Source organism: Diorhabda carinulata, chromosome 1 (genome assembly GCF_026250575.1).
Source record: "Diorhabda carinulata isolate Delta chromosome 1, icDioCari1.1, whole genome shotgun sequence".
NCBI lineage: Eukaryota > Metazoa > Arthropoda > Insecta > Coleoptera > Chrysomelidae > Diorhabda > Diorhabda carinulata.
Window position 1 is genome coordinate 5,043,008 of NC_079460.1, and position 22,351 is coordinate 5,065,358.

At 32.1% G+C, this 22,351-nt stretch overlaps 2 protein-coding genes across 3 annotated transcripts in view; one reads left to right on the forward strand and one right to left on the reverse strand.

Annotated features, from left to right (window-relative positions):
- Window positions 1-2,593: 2,593 nt before the first annotated feature.
- On the reverse strand, window positions 2,594-21,174 carry LOC130900665 (uncharacterized). Its single transcript, XM_057811424.1, has 4 exons — window positions 21,122-21,174; window positions 12,408-12,778; window positions 10,413-10,633; window positions 2,594-8,734 (listed from the first exon to the last, which is right to left on the reverse strand). Exons 1-3 carry the CDS (start codon window positions 21,133-21,135, stop codon window positions 10,413-10,415), a joined length of 606 nt encoding a protein of 201 aa, XP_057667407.1. The 5' UTR covers window positions 21,136-21,174; the 3' UTR covers window positions 2,594-8,734.
- LOC130900630 (glutamate decarboxylase) overlaps window positions 16,565-22,351 on the forward strand; it is a 53,682-nt gene continuing 47,895 nt past the window's right edge. The window contains exon 1 of one of the 2 annotated variants that reach the window (XM_057811364.1): window positions 16,565-16,651. The gene's annotated coding sequence lies outside the window, so the exon portion shown is untranslated. The remainder of the gene's footprint in view (window positions 16,652-22,351) is intronic. The other variant, XM_057811374.1, reaches the window with a different exon arrangement.

Genomic DNA, 22,351 nt, shown 5'->3' on the forward strand with positions numbered 1-22,351 from the left:
CTCTGTTAGAAGTTTAGTTTCAAGTATGGAAAATTCAAAAGAAAATGAACGACGTTAAATGATCGACTTTGTAAGAATGGAAATGCCAAAAAAGAAGAGAGAAGCTTTGGTTAAAGTGACTAACTGAAAACTGGGGGTCAGTTTATGAAAACAGAGCAAAAAATTCAACATAAATAAGAGATAGGTGATCAACGGAACAGAATTTAGTTCAAAAATCAAGAAAATATTCTAAGAAGCAGCAAATAGAACAAAAATCAAAACTCAAAAAGGCGAGGAATTGAATTCAGAAGTATATTTAAAAAGAAACAAAAGTTTTACTTAAAAGTGATGATACGGTTGGTCGATATCTTCTCTTGGTAGTTCTTCAGCATACATTAGTCCTTCTAGAAACGTTGTAACCTGGTAATGGATCTAGATAAATGCAGGTCATAAAGAAAAAGTATCCTGAAGGAAATTTTGTGTTTTGCCCAGACATAGCAACTGCTTTTTATGCAAAAAACGTTGTGGGAGCTTCCGCAGAGTGTTCCTAATATGCCCCAAGTGAAGCCAATTGAACCGTTTCGACAAGATTTGAAACGAAACGTATATTCTGGTTGGGAAGCAACTTCACATGAAGAATTGGAAAATATTGAATATTTCATAATTTAATGCGACATTTGTAAAGAAAAATTAGCATAATTTCTATAAAATTAATAATTACTTTGTGAATGTTTAGTTGTCAATTGAAATCGAATCGATACAATCTTTTCCCGCATTCCACAATAATTTGAGGGCATATTCACTGGAAAGTGCCTTCTACTTTGTTTTTATTTCTAATAATAATATTTAATTCCGGACATGCTGCATACTGGTTTAATTTTGTTATAGACTTATACGAGGTCTGTTAATTAAATAATGAGACTTGTTGAGAAAAATGGTTTTATTATACAAATAATTCTACATTCGAATGCTCTCCTTTCAATATACTTTTCTTTACTCGCCATACACCTTTCCATACGTTTTTTTCCATTGATTTAAGTAATGCTGGAAGTCTTCTTTGGTAAGCAATGGAAAGGTACTCCTTTCCATTGATACAAATCGAGTCACAGATCTTTTTCTAACCTTTCTAACCTTCGAAGAAAATCTGAGCAAGATATTTGGGTTAGGAGTCAGATTTTTTGACACAAACTTGTCATTTGTAATCCCTGGTGTAAAATTTTTCTAACCGTTTCTTTATCGGCGTTTACAGCCTCGTCAATCATCGGGATGCTAATTCGACGATCTGTACGCAAAATTTGGTTGATTTTGGTCACTGGTTCCGGAGTTAAAACAGTCACAGGGCGACCTGGGTGCCGGTCATCTTCAGTGCTTTCTCTAAAGCGCTTACACCACTCAAAAACACGCGTGCGAGATAGAGATGTCACCATAGGTCTCTTGCAACAAGTTCTAGCGATTTTTTTCCAATTTTCAATATATTTATTTAATAGCCAGACCTCGAATACTAATTATGACCTATTACTAATACCTATAATTTTGTTACTCGTTGTGGTTTTATTTGTATGTTTATTTAGTTATTTTTATGTTGTTTTTTAGTTTTTTCGAGCTTTCGTCTACAAATTGTAACAATTTTTTGACATTAAAGCATTTTTCCCTTTCTCTCGAATGCGAGCCGATTGGGTGGAGATTCAACGTTAAAACGCCGACTACACTTTGTGAGAAACATACTAGGGCGTTAACACAAATTTCCAAAAAAGTACGACGTCAAAGACCTGCACATGTATGCAAGTTCACTTATTTTCTATATTTTTATGTTTATACGTAACGTCTAAAGTATATAGATTAGATTATAAATACGAAAGCAATGAAGGAAGTAAATATATTTCACTTAATAACCTTTTGTATCATCCATATTTTCTATTTAATTATTAGATAAGGAAGAAAAAAACGTCAATAGAGAAATTCATATATATATTTATATTACAAGGAAAAAATCATTTATTTTTTACAACACGTAATATGCTCATTATAATATACAAACAAAATAAAATTTCAAGCCATTTTTTGCTGACATTGCACAAAGCTTAGAAATTAACAATTAAACAGAACTAGGAACGATGTGATGAACAAAATAAGGATAAGCTTGAATAAAACCCTTACAACATGATGAATTATGCTTTTTGTAAATTTTTTTAAGCGTTCAGTTCATCTAATATCATTTAAAAAATGATAATAATAGTTAATTAATTTGAAATTAATTACTTCGACATTAAGAATATTCCAAATTACGAAGGTTGCTACTTAAGTTTTGAGATAGATAAATAGAAACAAATATTCATCATTGGATATGGCTTGAATGCGTTTGAACCAATTTCGATTGAGGTCCTCCAAAACATGTCATTTGAACGCATCAACAGGCTTCTTCAAGTGCAGAAAAACGTTGATCTCGCAATTCATTTTTGATCTGCAAGAATCAGAAGAAATCAATGAAATACAAACAAGGACCTTTCAACTCGATGCTTTGTTTGTCCAAAAACGTTTGAACTGATGTTTGATAGCTCACGTGGAGGTGAATGTTTCGTCTTCTCCTATTGGTTTCTCTGATTTTTTCTAACACTTTTGGCAAATAGATGCTGGTGTACCATCCACAATTGATCTTTCTATTTTGGAACGGCAGCGACATCTCTAGTTATTACGAACAAATAGGCGACCATTTGCTTCAAAGTGCTTCGAGCTTGACGAACTTTTGTTGGATTTGACTTCGTCTTGAAAGACTCATACAGTCGATTGTTACTTAGTTTCGGGCTCAAATGCATAAATCCATGATTCGTCACCATCTTACAGACGTGGAACTAATATCCAGGTATAGCTCAATCTCAAGGTAAGTCACATGACGATCTTGCAACATCAGTTTACGTACAGCATCGATGTTTTCTAGCACAACAGCCGATTTTACACGACTTCCACGAAATTAATCCTTTAGCGAAGTACCATCACTATTAAATTCGAAAAACCAGCGAAGATGGTGTTTCATGGTGCTGTTGGTTTAATCCACGTTGAAAGTCATCGCAATCACTCAAGATGAATATGTCAAATTAAATAGCACTCGTAGGACAACACATACATTCATGACATGTGACAGATGACAATGTCAATGTCAGATTTGACATATCCATATCAGTGCTGGCAAATCGCAAAACTTAAGTAGTAACTGTCATTTTTGAGCATATAGGGTGACCTCAATTTATTAGTTTGACTAAATAGATAACACTAGTGGTTTTTTCCAGAAATTGAATATTCTAGAAAATTTTTTAAATATAAATTAAGTAGAACATGAATATGAATTAGTGTAAAGAAAATACACTGTGTGTTTTAATATATCGTACCCTTTTGTACTACATACAATTTTTTTCCTTCACCTTTTAGTTTATGATATACAGGGTAGAGAAAAAATATACCTTTCAATTCGTTCAAATAGAATACAAATCTTGTGACAGATTTCTGAAACTTTTAAACTGTGGAAATTTACTTGACATTCGTTGTCATGTTTATCAATATTAACTCAAGTCCAGCGATCTTCCTATTTGGAAATAATGGCAGCTGTCTGAATGTCTGAAAGTTAACTTAGGAGTCATTAAATAGAAAACAGTGAACAGAAATGTGAATTTTCTCACATATTTTCTCGGGCTGAAAAATTCTGATTTGACATTTATTCTTGAAACACCCTATAGTTCTTTGTGACAACTATAATTATTCACTAAATTATATGACGACATCTGCAACATATTAAAAATGTAGTGAAGTTATGGCGACAAAAATTATTATCCTAAAATACAGGGTTTATACTAATGAATGCGAATTTCAACTTTTCCTGTCAGTCGTTCGTAGCAACTTTAGTATCAATTGAAAAGAGCCAATCACATGCGTTCGCGTTTGTCACGTTTATGAATATGGAGTAGAATTTGCTACGAATGTCAAACAGCAAACATCAACCGGAGACAGCAAACGGAAAGCAGAGTTTATGTATATACCTGTAATCTAAAAAAAATTAACTTTGATCCGTCAATAATATATGCTATTATTGTTTGATATGAAAGTTGTGCAGAAAAATCGATTTAAAGATTCGATTTTACGATTTTAGATTGAATCGTCCTAGCCCTGCGCATAGACATAGTACTTAGAGGTTAATTCTTAAAATTTAACTTGGATTCTAAATAGTTATTGTCTTAACACAACAATCTTAATAATGTTGGAACAAATTATTAAGTTTTGAAAATAATAAACTATTCTACGACAATTTGTACAATTGCTGCCTTTGCTTAGACCCCTATGTATAAAAAACCCTTTTAATTAACATTTTATTACCTAATTTGATATAATTAATTTTGTTAATTAATTTTTCATCATCCATTTAGACTAAAATATTCATTTTCAATATGTGAGTTGTAAACGTGCAGTTTTCGTATTGAAATTTTTTATACATCCGTTAATTTTCATCTTTCATAGTTTTTGGTGGAAAAATTGATCTTCGAGAGACCGATTCTTTTCCACCACAACACAAATATGGAATATTAAAACGTCAAATACGTTCACCCCATGAAAATTATTTATTCGAGATCTCACATGGTGTTTAATTTTAGTATTTTTCACATTCTAATTATTAGGTCGTTTCTACAAGTACTATTCCAAAAATACCTTCCACATCTATAATAAAGCCCCAAAATAAATACAGTAGATATGAAAAAATAAAATATTGACCACAAGTAGGAAGAAGATATAGAGTAAGAACAATAAGCTATTTACAATATTACAACACTTTATACAGGTATACGAGGGTTGTCTGACAAGTTCCTGATTTCAACTTGGAAATATATTCATTAATATAGGTTAGGCAATATATTTACGCATGCGTTGAAAGATTCTAACCAAAATATCAGCCATTTTTAACGAAATTAAAGAGGCGTTGTACGAATACTGGGCAAATGGTTTTGGAAAACTGTCGAATTAAGTTTAGAGAGATAAAAGGGGTTAACGAAATATTAAAAGAGCACATTTGTGGTATACTGACCGAAGAAATATACATACGTAGTGATTTGGTGTGTTGGGTACTGCGTTTGCTCCCATTGGACCAAAAGCGCATTCGATTGACCATTTCTCAAGTCTTATGGAGGCGGTTTGAGCAAAATAAGTCGAATTTCTTGCATCAATTGATAACTGTAGATGAAAAAATAGTCAAGACAATGGATTGTAAAAGGTAAAGATGGTTCAACTGGAGGAAAAGTCTTCATCGGGTATAAAAAAAAGATAAAATAATTATAGAAAAGTACTGATTGATAAGGTGAAGAAGCGATTCATTGACGACCAGATCTGGTTATCAGTGACTTATTCCTCTTTACTAACCTTAAGGAGAGAAATTTTTATCAGATTAGGACGTTATTGCATATGTAAACGCTTATTTTTGAAAAAAATTAGTGAAAAAAGACTACGTTTAAAATAAAAAATATTATGTATTGTTACTTTGTTAAGTTGGACACTCTTCAGACACTCCTCGTATATAAATACTAGAACAAGTGATATTATATACACGATTGGAAGACTTAGTGACTTTGTCGTAATATACGATGGTGACTCTAAAAGTAATCAACGTAAAAACTACTTTTATTTATAGTAAAATAAACATCTGTCACAATCAATTTTATATTTGGTTAAGGCGAATATCCTGATTGGCAGAGTATATTGGGAGATAATTGCGAAAAATTTTCATTGTTAATTTGTAAATTTTTGAATATGCATTATACGGAAAAATTATAAGCGACCTCATCTTCTTATAATGGGCCATATTTGCATAAACTTGCAGTTTTTCGAAAAAATGTCAGACATATTTGGTTCAAAATACATAAGAATATTATTTTTTATTTTTGGCCCTATGATTGCACACGGCAGCATTGACCGCTCCCGTCCCATAACGAGTTAAAGCAGACGAGATCAACAGAGCACCCTGTATATCAATACATTTTTGAAATCTACGTAAAATTTCAGTATACTTTTGTTCAAAAACTTTTTTCGAAAATAGCATACTTTTTGAGTTATTATTTTGTAAAAAATTTGACTATTGCAGACCCTTATAAATTATTTTTTTACGTGGATACCCTTAAATCTATGAAAATGTTTTCTGTTCTGTTTCTTATAGTAAGGTCAGACGTATTTGAATCTATGCTAAAAAATGTTTCATTTTATATATATACCTCGTAAAAAAATAATTTATAAGAGTCTGCAACGGTCAATTTTTTTACAAGAAAATTTATAACTCAAAAAGTATGCATTTTTCGAATAAAGTTTTCAAACAAAAGTACACTAAAATTTTATATAGATTTCAAAAATATATGAATATACAGAGTGTTCCATTTAAAATAACAAAATTAAAAAACAAGATTGTATTTGAAACCCAAACGTAGAAATTTTCATGATTTTACTAGAAGTATTTTGTCATATATACAGATAGTTTTAACTCGTCGTGGGACACCCTGTATTCTATATAATATAAAAGAAATAGTTTTCACTGAGATTACTTCTAGAGTCGTCCTGGTAGAGATACTATACTTTTTTCATACAACTAGTTTGTCGTAATAAGCGAAAACTGGATATATATTACAGAAACACCTTGTATTCTGGGTATTTTTTCGCATACAAGCTATTCATAGAAACGAAAAAGTAAAATTATGATATGTTTTTCTACAGATATTCTATGATAAATACTGCGGATTATACAGATACAGTTTTTCCCAGAAATAGTTATATTTATAGTCCACGAAATGAAAACTTTTCTAAAAATAAAAATTTGAAATTCAATTTTATACAATGTGTGATTATTAAATAACATGACTAGTGATATAAAATATTTATTGCCCTCCTCCATCACTACATTGCTCCATTCGAATCTTCCATTGTTCGAAAATTTTTTTTCAGTCAGATCCTTCAGGACGTGCGCCGCTTTTTATTTCACAGCTTCAACAAACTCGAATGATATTAATTTTAATGCAGATTTGACCTTAGGAAAGAGGTGCAAGATCTGGTAAATAAGGTGGTTGATCTAACAATACGAGCTTCTTGTTGTTAAAATGTAAATTGAACACAATTTTAGCATGGTGGAATTTTCCGCACATAAACTTTGTCAATTCCTATAGATTCAGCAATCACACAGATCTTATGTAAATCTTCTTCATAATCTTCTTGGTCATGTTAAAAACGCTTGAACCATGCAAAAAAAACGTGGACGTGTCAAACATTCATTGTCATAAGCCAAATACAGTTTTTCCAAGTTCCATGTGAGGTTTTAGAACAATTCGTTGCTTTATTTTTACATCGATCATTTTCATGGCAAAACAAAAAAATATTCGTCGTTCTATGTCGTTTGAGTTACCCATGATCTGGACCTATTCCCTGGACTATAAGTAGTAGTTAGCGATTGTACCTCCTCAGTATGGAGGGTGGAGATTAGGAGACAGTGTATGAAAAAGTGCCCGTTGAAAGGGATGAAATTGTTATAGATACTGTCGAAAAAAAGACAGAGGTTTCTTTAGTTTTTAATTTCCAACTGGACAACTTCTCATTGAGCACAGCTTTCCCATTGTACATAATTTTTTCATCTCCATATTAGCAACAATGAAGTCAATATATTTACAACAATATAATAACCAAAGTTTATAAAAAAAGCGTGTTAATACAGAGGTTGGCAAGGCTTTCGTAAAGTCGACATAAGTCCGGCAAAGTTCTCGAAAAGATTAAAACGAAGCATGTTCATGCTTCAGATAGTTGTGTCTTTATCATAATAACACGTCTTCCTCCAGTTTCCGAACTCGCCGCTACAAAATCGCTAACAGTACCAGAAATTCTTAAAAATGGGCTCTGTTACCGACGCGTCGCGTTCTGGACGACCTATATTTGTAACAACTAACAAAAATAAGGAACTGGCGTCAGTTGAGCATCCGAACCAATATGCAGTGCTACTGTGGGCAGGTGTTGATGCGAGAGCTCTCGTAGGTATTTTTTTGAGGCGTGACGGGCCAAAATTATATCCAAGTTCTTGAGAATTTACGTGGGTGAATGGATAACGATGCAACACTTCATGCAGTATGGATAGACAGACGAGGATTCGTTGAGTGGCCCGAACTGTCGTATGACCTGACACGCTGTGATTTCTTCCAGCCTCTCCGTTGAGAAATGTTGCCGTAAATGTGTTGAACAAAATGGGAATCAACTTTAACACTTACAGTAACTCTTTTTCGAGTCTCTTTTGTAATTTTTTTTAAAATTTATTTTTTAAAGACGGTTCTCCTAGCCTCAACTCTCTGTACTCCCCAGACAACAACAAGAATAATTTTGATATCTGGGGTTGATGCCACAAAATGAAAATAAAATATTCTTTCTATTAGTTTTTATTTTAATGAAAAATAAACAAAAATTGATCATTTTGTCGACTGATAGGTCAGTTTTGAATTTTTTAATGTTTAAATAAAAAATTAATAATGTTATCTGTTGATAATTATTCCTGGCAAAACCAATTGTAACATATTACTTCAATTTTTTTCATCATTTTCGTAAACAGTTTTTATTTTTATATGATATCAATTACAAAATAGAAACAACTATTTCTATACAGTAAAAAACCAACACTTTTATATATTTAAGTAGGAAAGCTGGCCATCAAAAGGATCCAGGATAGATTTTTTTGATCCGGTTGGATATTCTCCAATATCTCCTGAAATAAATATTCATTTGAAACCTGTCACTCTATCTGCAATCGATGAAAGAATAATTCATCTTTCTATCATCGCTACTGCTTACTAGATAGCGCTGGTTGTTTTATTATTCAGATTAAAAGGTTGGTAATGAGTTTACAGATGCATGGATTTAGTGGCGCCAGTGGTCGCGCCAGCTCTATTTGCACGCCAGTGAAGTTTGGGGGCAATGAAATCTTGTCCAACAGCTGCACTAGAAGTGATTCTAAATCTAGTACTTGAAAGCGTGGTGGAAAAAACATCACTTAGAATGTTCAGAGTCGGAATCATCAAAGAAAACTCCAATGACCAATACTGAAACATGCCTCAGGACGTTGCATCGAACAAGTTTAGCTTTGAGAAAAACTCCACGTCAATAATAAACTGTAAAAGCGAATGGGGTCAAAATACCATATCAGGAATGAACAAAAATGCCATTAAATGGTATAGGGATGGATCAAAACATCAGTGGGAACTGGTGGGAGAAAAAGAGAGAGTGAGAAATAATTTATTGTCAAAAAATTGTTGAAATTTGTAGACAAAAGCTTGTAAGAACTAGAAATAGGGATAGGAGTGTACGTGCCCAGAACCAAACAATCTAGAAGTCGGAGCAGCTATTAGAAATCTAACCCTTCTTTGGTGTCAACTACAGAACAATATAAAAGCATAGAAAATGAAGGCAGATAGGTACAAAACCAATTATTGGGATAACCTTCAAAGGATGAGACAGACAAAGACTCTTCTGGGAAACTATAACCAGAGTAGATCAGCTGAATTTATCAATCTAAGGAAGAACGATCTTCGGATACTAATAATAGTTCTATCGGGGCACTGTTGCCTCAATAAACACCCGAAGACGCTAGATTTAGGAGATAATGCAATATACATGTTGTGATGCACAGAGGAGGAAGCCTCTATCCACATTCAAAGGAATACTAAAGAAGCACGACACCTGGGAGGGTATGAAATAGAAGACGATGATCTTTGGTAATTGAAGCCATCCCACATTCTACACTGGAGTGGATCAGCTGTTCCCCAGAAATTTCAAAAGCTTGTAAAATAGTGAGTAAGTTTGTGACAGTGTTAGGGTTAAACCATGGATTGGGCGTCAACTTACTTTGGATGCTTCGGTAAAACTTCTAGGAGAACTGGCAACACTTCATTCATGTTATTTATATCCCACAACATGAGGGTATGAATCTTGATACCCTTAAAGAAATTTGAGGGTTGTTGATCATTGTTTTTAGCTTGATTGAGCTCTATAAACACAATCGAGAAAAATTAGAAGCTCAACCGAAATTAATATCAAACTCGAAATTTGGGAGCAGACGCAAACGACCTGCATGCACTTATTTACAATTGTAAACCCACCATAACTCTACTAGATAGCGATACTCTATTATAGATATAATGTACTTATCCCAAATTCTCAATAATTTGTGAAAAAGTTTTTGGATTTTTTGTTGGACAAGAAAATGATTTTTACCATTTTTATATCAAATCCGCCGAAAAAAATTTGCAAAATGAAAAGAAGTATTAATTTTTTATTAATTAAGAATCTCCCGAATTGAATTTCATTAATTTCTTTGCACAAGCCGCATTTTTTGAACAATAACTTTTTGAATATCCCCCGTACGATAAAGATAAATGAAACTATACTTAATATATGGGTAGGCGATCGCAATTGCAAGCAGCTCCTCCATCTCCTTTTCCGCACTGATTTTGGCACCAAGCATACCAGTCGATTCCATTATAACTGCTGGTCATGAAATTTGTTTGACCGAAGTTTTCAGATTCCGAAGAAAAAAGGGCTTGGTAAATGCTGCATTTTTGACATCCGGCCAATCTGTAGCTGTATCTGATACAGAAATCACTGCAGACTGGAAAATAATCGATCGTTAGACAAAACAAGATTATTCTTTTTTTTTTTCAGTTAGTTTTGATTCATCCTGTGGATTCTAGGAGAAGTTTTGTGAATCAAATTTTTCGCTTTTCGAAATCCTTAAAAATATTTATTATTTTTCATGTTGTGTTCCTTATACCTAAATGCCATAATTTCGGAGTTATAGCTCGCTGAAGAAAAAATAATACATTTGGCTATGACTGCTAAAATAATAAATTTGATGTTTTAATAAATTATTATTGTTGAAGTTTATTGAAAATCATAAAATAAAATCGTTTATTTAAAAAAGAAAGAATTGATATTTTAATGATATCAGGATATGGAACTCAACAAGAAACATGTAATCTCTTTAATAATGTATATCCTAATCGAAATTCCATAACAAGATCTACTGTCAGTAAATTAGTGAAAAAGTTTAACTAAATTGGTCTAGTAGAAGATTTATCTAAATCAGAAAATCTGTATCAACTGAAAACAATTCTTTAGATTTTTGTGACCTGTTAGAAGACTTGAGTATTAGACAAATATCCAGGAAACTTGATATTTCGCAAACATCTATAATGAAATAATATAATAATAATAATATTGATGAAAAAATGTTACAATCAAAATGAACCATGAAATATGGCTAGTTTTTGTATAAATGGAAACGTAAATCGGCATAATTGTAAATACTATTCACGTACCAATCCTCGTTGGATGCGTGAATCCCATACCCAAAATCCCGAAAAACTGAATGTATGGGCTGGAATGATGGGCGACTGAATCATTGATCCCTTTTTCATTGAGGGTAACTTAAATGGTCCGGCGTATTCCAAATCCAAGCAAGTATTTTCAATTACATTTAAAAAAACTTTTCAGGCAATAACAGTATCCCAAAGGACAATGGCCTCCGTGATCACCCGACATGAATCCTTTAGACTATTACCTGTGGGGTCACTTAAAGAACATCGTTTATATAACAAAACCTGACAATATTTAGGAATTAAAAGATTGGATTACCATAGAGATAAGAAGAACTAATCAGTCAGGGATGTTGCAAAGTCTTAAAAATCGCCTGGCTCGTTGTATTAAAGTAAATGGACAACATTTTGAGCATCTGCTGTAATCGCCTTCACTGTATGTTTTCTAAAATTCGTAATTTTTTCAATTCACAAATGTTGATGGCTTTCTAACAGGACACAAACATCTAAAAATTTGTTTTCACTTGATGCAGTTTTTCTGCACCATGTAGTAAATCTTGTTATGGGATTTCGGTTAGGATATACATTATCAAAGAACATTCAAGTTTTGGTTATTGGATTTAGATATAGAGAATATTACATGAAAAATAATAAATTTTTCTTAAGGATTTCTAAAACTACACAATATATAGGGTGATCTATTATTTGAAACAACAAAATTCATAATTTTTCCGTAAAAAGGAAAAATCTAACAACAATGTAGATACCACGCAAAAAAATTTTGAAAATTCTTATAAGTCGTTTTTGAGATAACTGAGGGGTTCTATACATAAAACTCATTCTGTATATTATACGAAACACCTTGTATATACTAATAAATAAGTTTATTAGTGGAAAGTTGAAAATTTAGGAGTTACAACAGTCATCTCAATTATATGATAGATCGACGACCTCTACATTCATAATATTTTAGTCTACTACAATTTCTTTATCAGCAAATTAAAAAATGAATCAATTCAGTAATCGGAAAATAATTAATATCTACAAAAATGTAATAGGAAAACTCACTTTCTACGAAGTTCACGTTATTTTGATCCTTCTCCAAACCAACATTGAGGTTGTCGCACGAACACAAAGGATTTCCCAGATTGTTTTTACAAAGAACGGGACATGAACTGTTCCGCATAACGTGTCTTTTATCAGAATTCGAGTTGGTCATGTTGTCATCCAACTGGATGGGAAGATTATGAGGCATTATATCGATACAATCCGAGCCGCACGGAGAACCGCCTAGTCCCGTCAGGCACAATTCCACGCAAACTCTCCGTTTGTCAGACGTCGTCATGAATGGCTGGAAAGTATTTCCATCTCCTTCGGTATCCAACGATCTGCTCCAAACTACGCCCACAACCAGCAGGAGAGGCAGGAAAATCGATGTCCTGCGGAGAAATGTTGAAAGCTAGTTACTTGTTCAGGACCGTACTGTTTTTTTTTGTTTCTGAATTCTGAATTCTGAATCTAGTATATAATAATTCGAACTAAAACTTGAATCTGAATTTTTCCAGTTTCTTTTCTATGGGAATTGATAGAAATACATTTAAATGGACTATAAAAGGGCAGTAGATATTTTTGTAACCAATTCTAATTACGAAAATTGTAGTAACCATGTCTATAATCTATTTTTCTTAATTCATACGCGTTTCACTCATTGTAATAGATAAAATATTTTTTCGTATTAAATAACATCACTAATCCTACTCAGATAATACAGAGGGTTTTCAGGGGCTGCAAAATATTAGGGAGTGAGTAGATAGAAGTTTTTTCATTAGAACTTATATTTAAGTATATAAACAATCCGCAACAGGGAGAGCCTGTACAATCTAAAGATACCAAAAATACTTTTCAATCGATTTTTAACAAAATTTTTAACAAAAACAGACTCGTTTAAATCCATAAAATTTATGGTTTCGGAGATATTTAGATTTCTAGATCGTTGTACATGACAAGTTAACAATCCGTAACTTTTACAGGGACAACCTGTACAATCTAAAAATATCAAAAAGGAAATTTCGATAAATTTTTGAACAAAAAGGTACTCTTTGTTCGAAATTAACAATCCCTAACTTTTACAGGGACTTTTACAGCCAGTACAATCTAAAGATACCAAAAATAATTTTTTGAATTGATTTTTTAATAAAAAAGGGACTCTTTGTTTAACTCCATAAAATTTATGGTTTGGGGGATATATAGATTTTTAGGTCGTTTTACATGACAAGAAAACCGTTCGCCATAGAGAGACATTCTGAAAAAAATTATCATAAACTAGTTGACCTAGTAGATTTCATACTAACCTAACCTAAATAGAAGGATTTTTTTATTAAAACAAATAAAAGGAATGTTTGGTATGAAAGAAGTTTTATTAATTATTTTTTTCGATTAATTACACATGATATTGTTTAATTACAAAACACTTTGAAGCTTTCTAGTGAAGTATAATTGTTCTATATCCCATACGCGAAACAGTTAATTCTGTAAACTTCCAACGACTTGTCTTGCGATTTATTTATGGTTATCGCAATTACAGCCAACCGTACCGGAAATTGTAAACGTTTAAAATCGAATGGTAAGTTCGTTGCAATCAAGACATTCTCTCCTTTGTATTTGTTCTTTATGAATGACGTTATTCATCATCTTTTTCACATCAAGTCTTGTTCCATTGCACAGTTGAAGTTGATTAAAGTGATGATGATAACTGATCCTACTATCAACTTCCGAGTGGCACAATCATTAGAGAAGTCTCAAAAAAGGGATGATTTAGGTGGTCTATAAATACAATCAAAATATAAATCTTTGGTTTTGTTGTAAGTTATCGAAAACTCAAACATTTTCTACTAGTAAAACATTGTATCTTATTACAGCTAAGAAGTCCTCGCAAGTACACAAAATATCTGCTAATAACTATATTCTTCAATAAAAACTTCCTCCAAAAACAAATACAACTCGTCGTGTTACGTATAGATTGAATATTAAGTAGAATCGTTCTCCATTTACAGTCTTTAAAACTAAATGAGGATTCTAGTTTCCCTAGACACGTACTATTAACTATTAACATTTTTTCGAGGTGATGTAAGTTCTGTAGGTAGATAGATCATTATCCTCATCGTCTGAGCTCATACCGTAATAGTCATGAAACTGATAGTAAATTGCCTTCAAAACTGTGGGATCAACGAGTAGACCCTAGGATGTTAAAACACCTTTAGACTTAAGGAAATCTAACCATCAAAGCACAAAGACGTTGGTTTGTCCAGTAGATAAGCGAGGAATAACTTTCGACGATTCCCTTAGTAACGATTGTCTTCACTAGAGGAATTCATTGTACAAATCTTTTTTGAACCGTAATGATTTATCAGTTTGATTTTCATACTCTATACCCTGTTCATATTATTTCTGGACGCGAACCTGTACTTGCAGGATGTATCATTTGATTCAGCTCCATAGACTCTTGTGTATCTACTGGAGGTGGTGGCGGGGCTTCTCGGGACATTAAAGATTCAACAGAGCTTTTAAATGATAATCCAGGTGGCCACTTATCTCTGTTAAACAATTGGTTTGAAATCTTTTGAAAGCTGGCAGTCTCAGGAGCTGTCTCAGTTTGTGGGAAGACGAGTTTGAGCGTTCATCTCTTTCACTAGACTAGATAAATTACTTAGATTATTTTTCACATTTAACAAATCTTGTTTCGACTCATCAGTTGGAGAATTGTGGGTATGAATTATTTTTGTCTCTTTGAAAAGCATTGCAGATATATTTATGATTTATGCAATAAATCTGGCTTCAATACAGTAAACATGTTAGTACGCTGTCTGTCATCTGTCACTATGACAAAGGATCGTCGAAGTAAAGAAAGTTATCGCGCACGTAATGGTAATCGTCACTAACAAAGATAGAAGGATGCACTCTTTGTCTGACATATTAGTTGGTTGTCAAATGTCAAGTATTATGGTTGCGTTGAGAAATTTAATTTGTAACAAAGCTTGAGATTTATCAATCTACATATAGTTGATTGTCAAATGTCAAATATTGCGTTGAGAAATTTATTTTGTGACAAAACTTGAAATTTATTAATCTACATATAATTGGTTGTCAAACGTCAAATATTATGGTTGCGTTCAGACAATTTGTGACAAATATTAATCATTTTCATACCTTTGAAATGTTGATTTTTCCATATTACATGGTTCTTATTCCATAATTGTAGATACTATGAATTTCTATAGTGTTATTTAAAAAAAATTGCTTCAAGATTCATCCTGTATAACTCCTTTAAGAAACAAAATGAAGAGATGCAATTCAAATACTAAGTAAGATACACGTTGTGTCTATTGAACGATGTGATTGATATCTTTTGAAGTATTTTGAATTTTTCACACCAGCATGTCAGGAATTTTCGGGTGCTTACCAAAAAATTGGAGGTATTCTTTAAAAATTAGCGATTTTTGGATCCCCTCCAAATTTTTCAACCCGCTACGGACTTTTTTCCCAAGAATTTCGCTCATGAAGAAATGTGCGATGTTTTCACTGTTTCTCGTACATAAAAAAGGACTATATAAACAAAAAATGTTGTAATAAATAAAATTGGGCAAAGGAATATTTATACTACAAGGGTTGTACGAAAAGAAAGGTTCCCAATGAGATACAGCTACGAGGGAAGGTGCTCGGCTAAATCTAACAAATCATTGAAAATAAAGTGCATTTAATTTTAGTGTAGGAAAATTTACATCATTTTAAACAATTTTTAGACGTGGCGATATATTTTAACATTATTTAAACATAATAATTATCATAGTATACATTAGATAGACATAATTTATAAATGACATTTAATAATGAAATCACTGCGTGCCGAGTGAATTGAGTCTTGTACGCAGGACCACAGAACTACAATTTTTCACAAGCACAACTATAGAAATATCAAAAATTTCAAATACAAGATAAATACTACCACAAGTTAATCGATAACACTTTCAAGGTCGAATGTAGTTCAATATGCGTCGAGGTTTATAGCCATGTAGTAATTATTTTTAATTCTAAATATATATGATTCATGTTTATCACAACAACTATTTTCGGTGATGGTTCATTTGACCGTTTCAACTAATTATAACCAATACCTAACACTTATTTCCAGGAAATAATTATCTTGTGTGCATTTCAACAATTAAGTTCAATTTTTTCGCTAATTCGACGACCGCGAAAGTTCATTAGGTAATGAAAGTTCGTGTTGAAAATAACGGAAAACGAATTGTGACCTGGTAAGTTTATGATTATATAATAATAAAATTTTGTTATCTCAATTTCCCTGATTTGAATTGGGGATGATCTGCGAGGTATATCCAGAAAGTATGTTCCGTTTGGATATATAAAAAAAAGTGTACAAAAATATTAAACTTATTTTCTACATAGCTACTGACATTTTGTATAACTTCATAGAAGGTTGCCGCCTGTCTTTTCAACCATGTTCTTTCAGCTTATCGTTGGCAACCAAGGAAAGATCTTAGGTATGAGAAGATTTAAAGTCGCTAGGAGCGAGGTCCTGGATCAAACACGTCCCAGCCAAATATCCGTAAGTTTTTTTCGTGTGACCTTTGGAATTATAGTGATAAGAATGACAGTAATCCTCGACACTACTATATTTTTTGTCTCAATCAGCAAAATGCCTTGCCTGTATCAAAAACGGTGCATTTTTCAAAGTATCAAGATTTACTTAGATCTTCTTTCATCCTCCCTGACTATCTGAGGAAGAAAATTATCACCATCTTCATATGTTTGTATATATTCTGTATCTTCTGCACGTTTAATGTTAACGCCCAATTTTTCAATAAATAGCATCAAATATTTCCATTTTAAGGTAATGGTTTTCAAGTATGTGGTATTTTCGAATGTCAAATTTTGAATTTCTTGATCGATTTCCTGACCAGAACTATAATTAACGCAATGTATATTAAAACATTGGAGCTTGACTGTTGAATCGATTGGAACGTTGCTAGGAGGTGACACGACTGTACAACGTCGTCAACTAGAAATCACATATTCTATTGCTACATTTGATAAACTGCGCTGAAATGACAATATTGTAATATGAACTGCACCAGAATGGAACATATTGACGTATATTGTTTGTGAAACGTTCTAGTATAATACAAACTTCATCAGAATGATGTCAATTAACATATACAACTTTTAGGATGATCTAGAATTAATAGGAACTGTGCAAGAATGGTAAAAAATTATGTTTATACTATCTAAAACGATCTAGAATAATTTGACCCTCACCAGAATGAAACATATTGATATATATTATTTGTGAAACGATCTAGTATAATATAAACCGCATTAGAATTATGTTAATTGACATAAACAACTTTTAGATTGATCCAGAATTATAGAAACTGCGCTATAATGATGATGATTCATGTTTATAATGTCTAAAATGATCTAGAATAATTTGAATTGTACCAGAGTGAAATATATCGACATATATTGTTTGTGAAACGATATAGTATAATATAAACTGAATGTGAATGATGTCAATTGACATATACAACTTCTAGAACGATCTAGAATTATAGAAACTGCGCTAGAATGGTAAAAATTTATGTTTATAATGTCTAAAATGATCTAGAACGATCTAAAACGATCTAGAATAATTTGAACTGCACCGGAATGAAACATATTGACATATATTATTTGTGAAATGGTCTAGTATAATATAAACTGCATTAGAATAGTGTCAATTGACATATACAATTTTTAGAATGATCTAAAATTATAGAAACTGCGCTAAAATAGTATAAATTTATGTTTATAATGCCTAAAATGATCTATATTTGGACTATACCAGAATGAAACATATTGACATGTATAGTTTGTAAAACGATCTAGTATAATATAAACTGCGCTAGTTTATTAAAAATTGACCTGATCTAAATTTATAGAAACTGCGCTAAAATGATAATCAATCACAAACATAGTTCTCAAAACGATCTAGAATGATTGAAATCTAGCTAGAATTATAAAAATTGATGTATATAAACTGGAATAAAGATAAGTTTATAGGATGAACGAAAATTAGAGAAAATTTGATCTGAGCATATTAAGTGAAGTAATAATGATTAAACAGTTGAAATTTCATTTGTAAAATCTTTCTGATGGCACTACACATTGATCCGACCTATTTTTTTTCTATGCAAATAGTTTTGGAAACGATCCGCTAAGTGTTTAACCAACCGGAAAATGGCAACCTCTGGCGTTGACATTCGATGTTCAATTGTTTGTGCGGGAAAGCAAGTGGAAGGCCGTCGGCACGCCGACCGATGCTACGTCCTTCCATGGGTGGATTTTCGAAAGGATCCCATCAATAAATAAAATTCCATAGATATCAAATCTGTAGTTTATACAAATTTGTTAATTTTCTTGGTAACTTATTATATACGTCTTGGTACTTTGAAAAACTGAGGCTTTTAAAGAAAATGGACATTTTAGATTATAACCTCAATTTTTTCGATTTTTTTTATACATATAATAGATCATTTTGACGAGAAGAGGTTACTACGAATCACGGTTGTATATGTCTAACTTCAGCAGTCAAAATTTGTTTAAAATGGTTTGTTAGCATTGAAGAGGCTCATGATATGGTCTAAGGTAATCAAAATTTCCATTTTCAGCGAAAGTTTAGTGTCAAAATTTTACGTTTCGATACCATAATCTTTCAAACTTTCAATCGTCCAATATGTGCCACATCTTTCGTTATTATTATAACGTTGAACTGAAGTTTTGGCTTCATTTATAATTATTGTTAAAAAAAAATTAGCTGGTAAATGTGGCCGTACAAGTACCGATGATGATTAACTTTCAAAACATCAATTTCACCAGAAGAAAAGTCCTAACAAAGTGTTTACAGCCTTTGAACTTCTTAACGAAACGATGATTCAAAGATCTCCTTAGAGTTAAGGCAAAGTCAATTTGATAAGAGTAGATGAATTAAATAATGAAATTACAAAAATAGAAAGAAAAATACAAATGTCGAATTCAATTAATTCAACTTCAATGCCACCATTATCTCCAGATCTTAACAAATGTTTTAAAGAATCAATTGCAGAAATAGAAGGAAACGAAAATATGTTTTTAAGAACTCGTTTCGCATACTTTCAAAAATATCTGCGTGGCATCAAATTTGAAACTGTTATTTCTCCGTTACGTTCTTATTCGTTTTTAGTTTTATCTGTATTGGCACGATTGAATAATTTCATTCTATATTCTGATACCTATTGACAAACGCCACTGTTTGCTGCAACTGACTGAAATTTATGTTGTAGGGGGGAGCATGATAAATCTGTTTGGATGATGACACTTATTAAATCGTTTACTTTACTAATGTCTCTGAATCCACTCTTGTCGTGTCGTTAAACCTGTGTTGTAGCAAACTTTTAGCATAAATTTTAAAGTATTTTCATTATTCAAGCATTTTTTAATTATTACAAAGAATTTTTTTGGAAGCTAGATAGGTAGAGAAATAAATATACGTACACAAAAATGTTTATACACGCGTCAACGACAAGTCTCATTAAGCTTTAAGGCCGTTTGTCATGATGCAATAAAACGCGCAATGCAATGCAAGACTCAATATTTCTTGATCTAAATCAAGCGCAGATGCAGTTTAACTAAAGACAGCTCGACATGATGCAATACAACATGCAATTTAATGCAAGACGCAATATTTCTTGATCAAAAGCAAGCGCAGATAAAGTTCAGCTAAAGGTCGCTTGAGATGATGCAATAAAACGCGCAATGCAATGCAACACGTAATATGAAGCATTCAATTCTAGCCTTTTTTTTCGAAAGCTCAGCCACAACGCAAGTTTCCATAGATAAATCTAATTTTCACTTTTTTTTCGAAATTTAGAAATTGGTAGGAATGTATCTGCAAAATTTTGTAAGTGGTCTATGAAACAGAAAAGTTTGGGAACCAATGGTCTAGTAGAATGTTATGAGGAGCTTTTTCACGAGTAGTGATGATACTATGGTAAGGAAAATCCGTGCCAAGGTCACGAAAAACACTAAATAATTGATGGCTACAATATTTTTAGACTGTAGAGTTATCGTTTTGGTTGACTTGAAGGAATCAAATACAACCGTGAACGCAGCAATTGTGTCAATAAGTTATAAAAAGGAAAATGCGATAAAATTAAACGAGGTGTGCACTTGCTTCATGACAATGCTCCTGTTCAAAATCCTCCGCTTCCCAAGGCAGCTGTAGTAGTTTCACATAGATAGAACACCCACCATATAGCCCTTATCTGGACCTGTTAAACTATTTTTTATTCCAAAAGCTGAAGGCCGAGATAAGAGGTAAAATATTAGTTGCATAGAAGATTTGGTCAGACGTTTTGAAAAGTGTATATATTGAAAAATAATCACATTTTTTTTAAATTACTTTTTCTTTTGTTAGGTTAAGAACTCATGGACCACGTACTTTTTTTTATCTTTTTCAACGATCCTAAATATATGAAAAATATTTTTCACTGTCAGTAAATTCACACGTTGCATTTATCTAGAATCTGTCAAAACTTGTTATCAAAATATTTTGTTGTATGTTTTATCGAACTAAAAAACCTTTAAATTATATCAATTTGAATATAAAAATGTTTATAATTTAATAAAAAATATTTACAAGTATTTATTGATAATTTGTTTATTTTCAAAAAGTTTAATATTGTACTTACATCGCGTTTGGCATAATTTTCCACTCTTTTTTTTTCTTAACGAACACAATCAATTCCACAGACCGGAAAACCGATTTAAACGTCTAGTGACACCTTATATATTATATTCTATTATCAGGTTATCTCCCAATTAGATGAAATTCCTTTTAGCAACATATGGATACGTAGAGAATAAAAAGTGTATTTGATAGATTACCCAAATGATTTACATAATAATTACTAATAAAAAAACTATACAATAACCTCCAAAAATTGTTTTCAATACACTTTCAACCCAGCGCAGGGTTCAAAACAAAAAATTGTCATATCTTCAGAACTATTAAATGGATTGAAAAGGCTCGTAGGCTGACATGTAGATGGCGCTAACTAACATTAAATCCATATGATTTTCAGTTAGTCCTAACCTTAAAAAGACACGTTTATAAATTTGACATCTGTCATATTAATTGTTTGTGAGTTTGGCAATTGGCGTGAAGCAGTTTACAAAAATGGAATTTCGTATCTTATTGGAACATAAATTTTTGTCTATTTTCAAATGTTTCTCTTTATCTTCTTCAAGATTAACTCACAATCGACTAAAAACAGTCGTGTTTGGAGCTCTCAAATTTTTGCGTCGAAAGGACGAAATCGTGGTAAAACGGTTCTATTTGAAGGAGAAGGAATAACTCTTCTCTAAAGTTTAGCATCTTCTCTAAACAAATCAATGAAAACTATGGCAGAATTATATGAATTGGAATTCGAATTGATTCAGTATCGATCATATTTTCCAGATCTGTTCCTCAGTGACTTATTCTGTCCCTAGACCCCAAGAGAATAAACTTTAGACAAATAGTATAGGAAAGTTTTATATTTTTTTATGCTAGAAAATGAACTTTTCAGCCCACCTGTTATTAGAAGCAGAGATATTCGCTATTGGGAAATTGCGTTAGGGCTTACGAGAATTCCATATTTAAAATAACATTATTTTTTCAATTATATCGCCTTGAACATTATTAACTGATTCGACCTATTCTTTCACAAAAGGGAAAGTGGAAACGAGAAGTCAGAAGCAAGAAAGGAGAAAGAAGGAATAGCAAGTGAGAAGATATAACGGAAAACAGAAATTAGAAGGGAGAAGCGAGTGAAAAGAAGAAAGAAAGTAGCAAATGACAAGCAAAAATGAAGAACAAGAATTAGAAGAGACAAACGAAAAAGGAGAAGGATAAAGTAGTAATTGAGAAGTAAAAAGGA

Excerpts from the sequence above, each read along its gene's own strand:
- LOC130900665 (XM_057811424.1), bottom strand. Across the intron at positions 10,634-12,407 it reads TAACGTGAACTTCGTAGAAA|TCTGCAGTGATTTCTGTATC; the intron begins GTGAGTTTTCCT and ends ATTATTTTCCAG.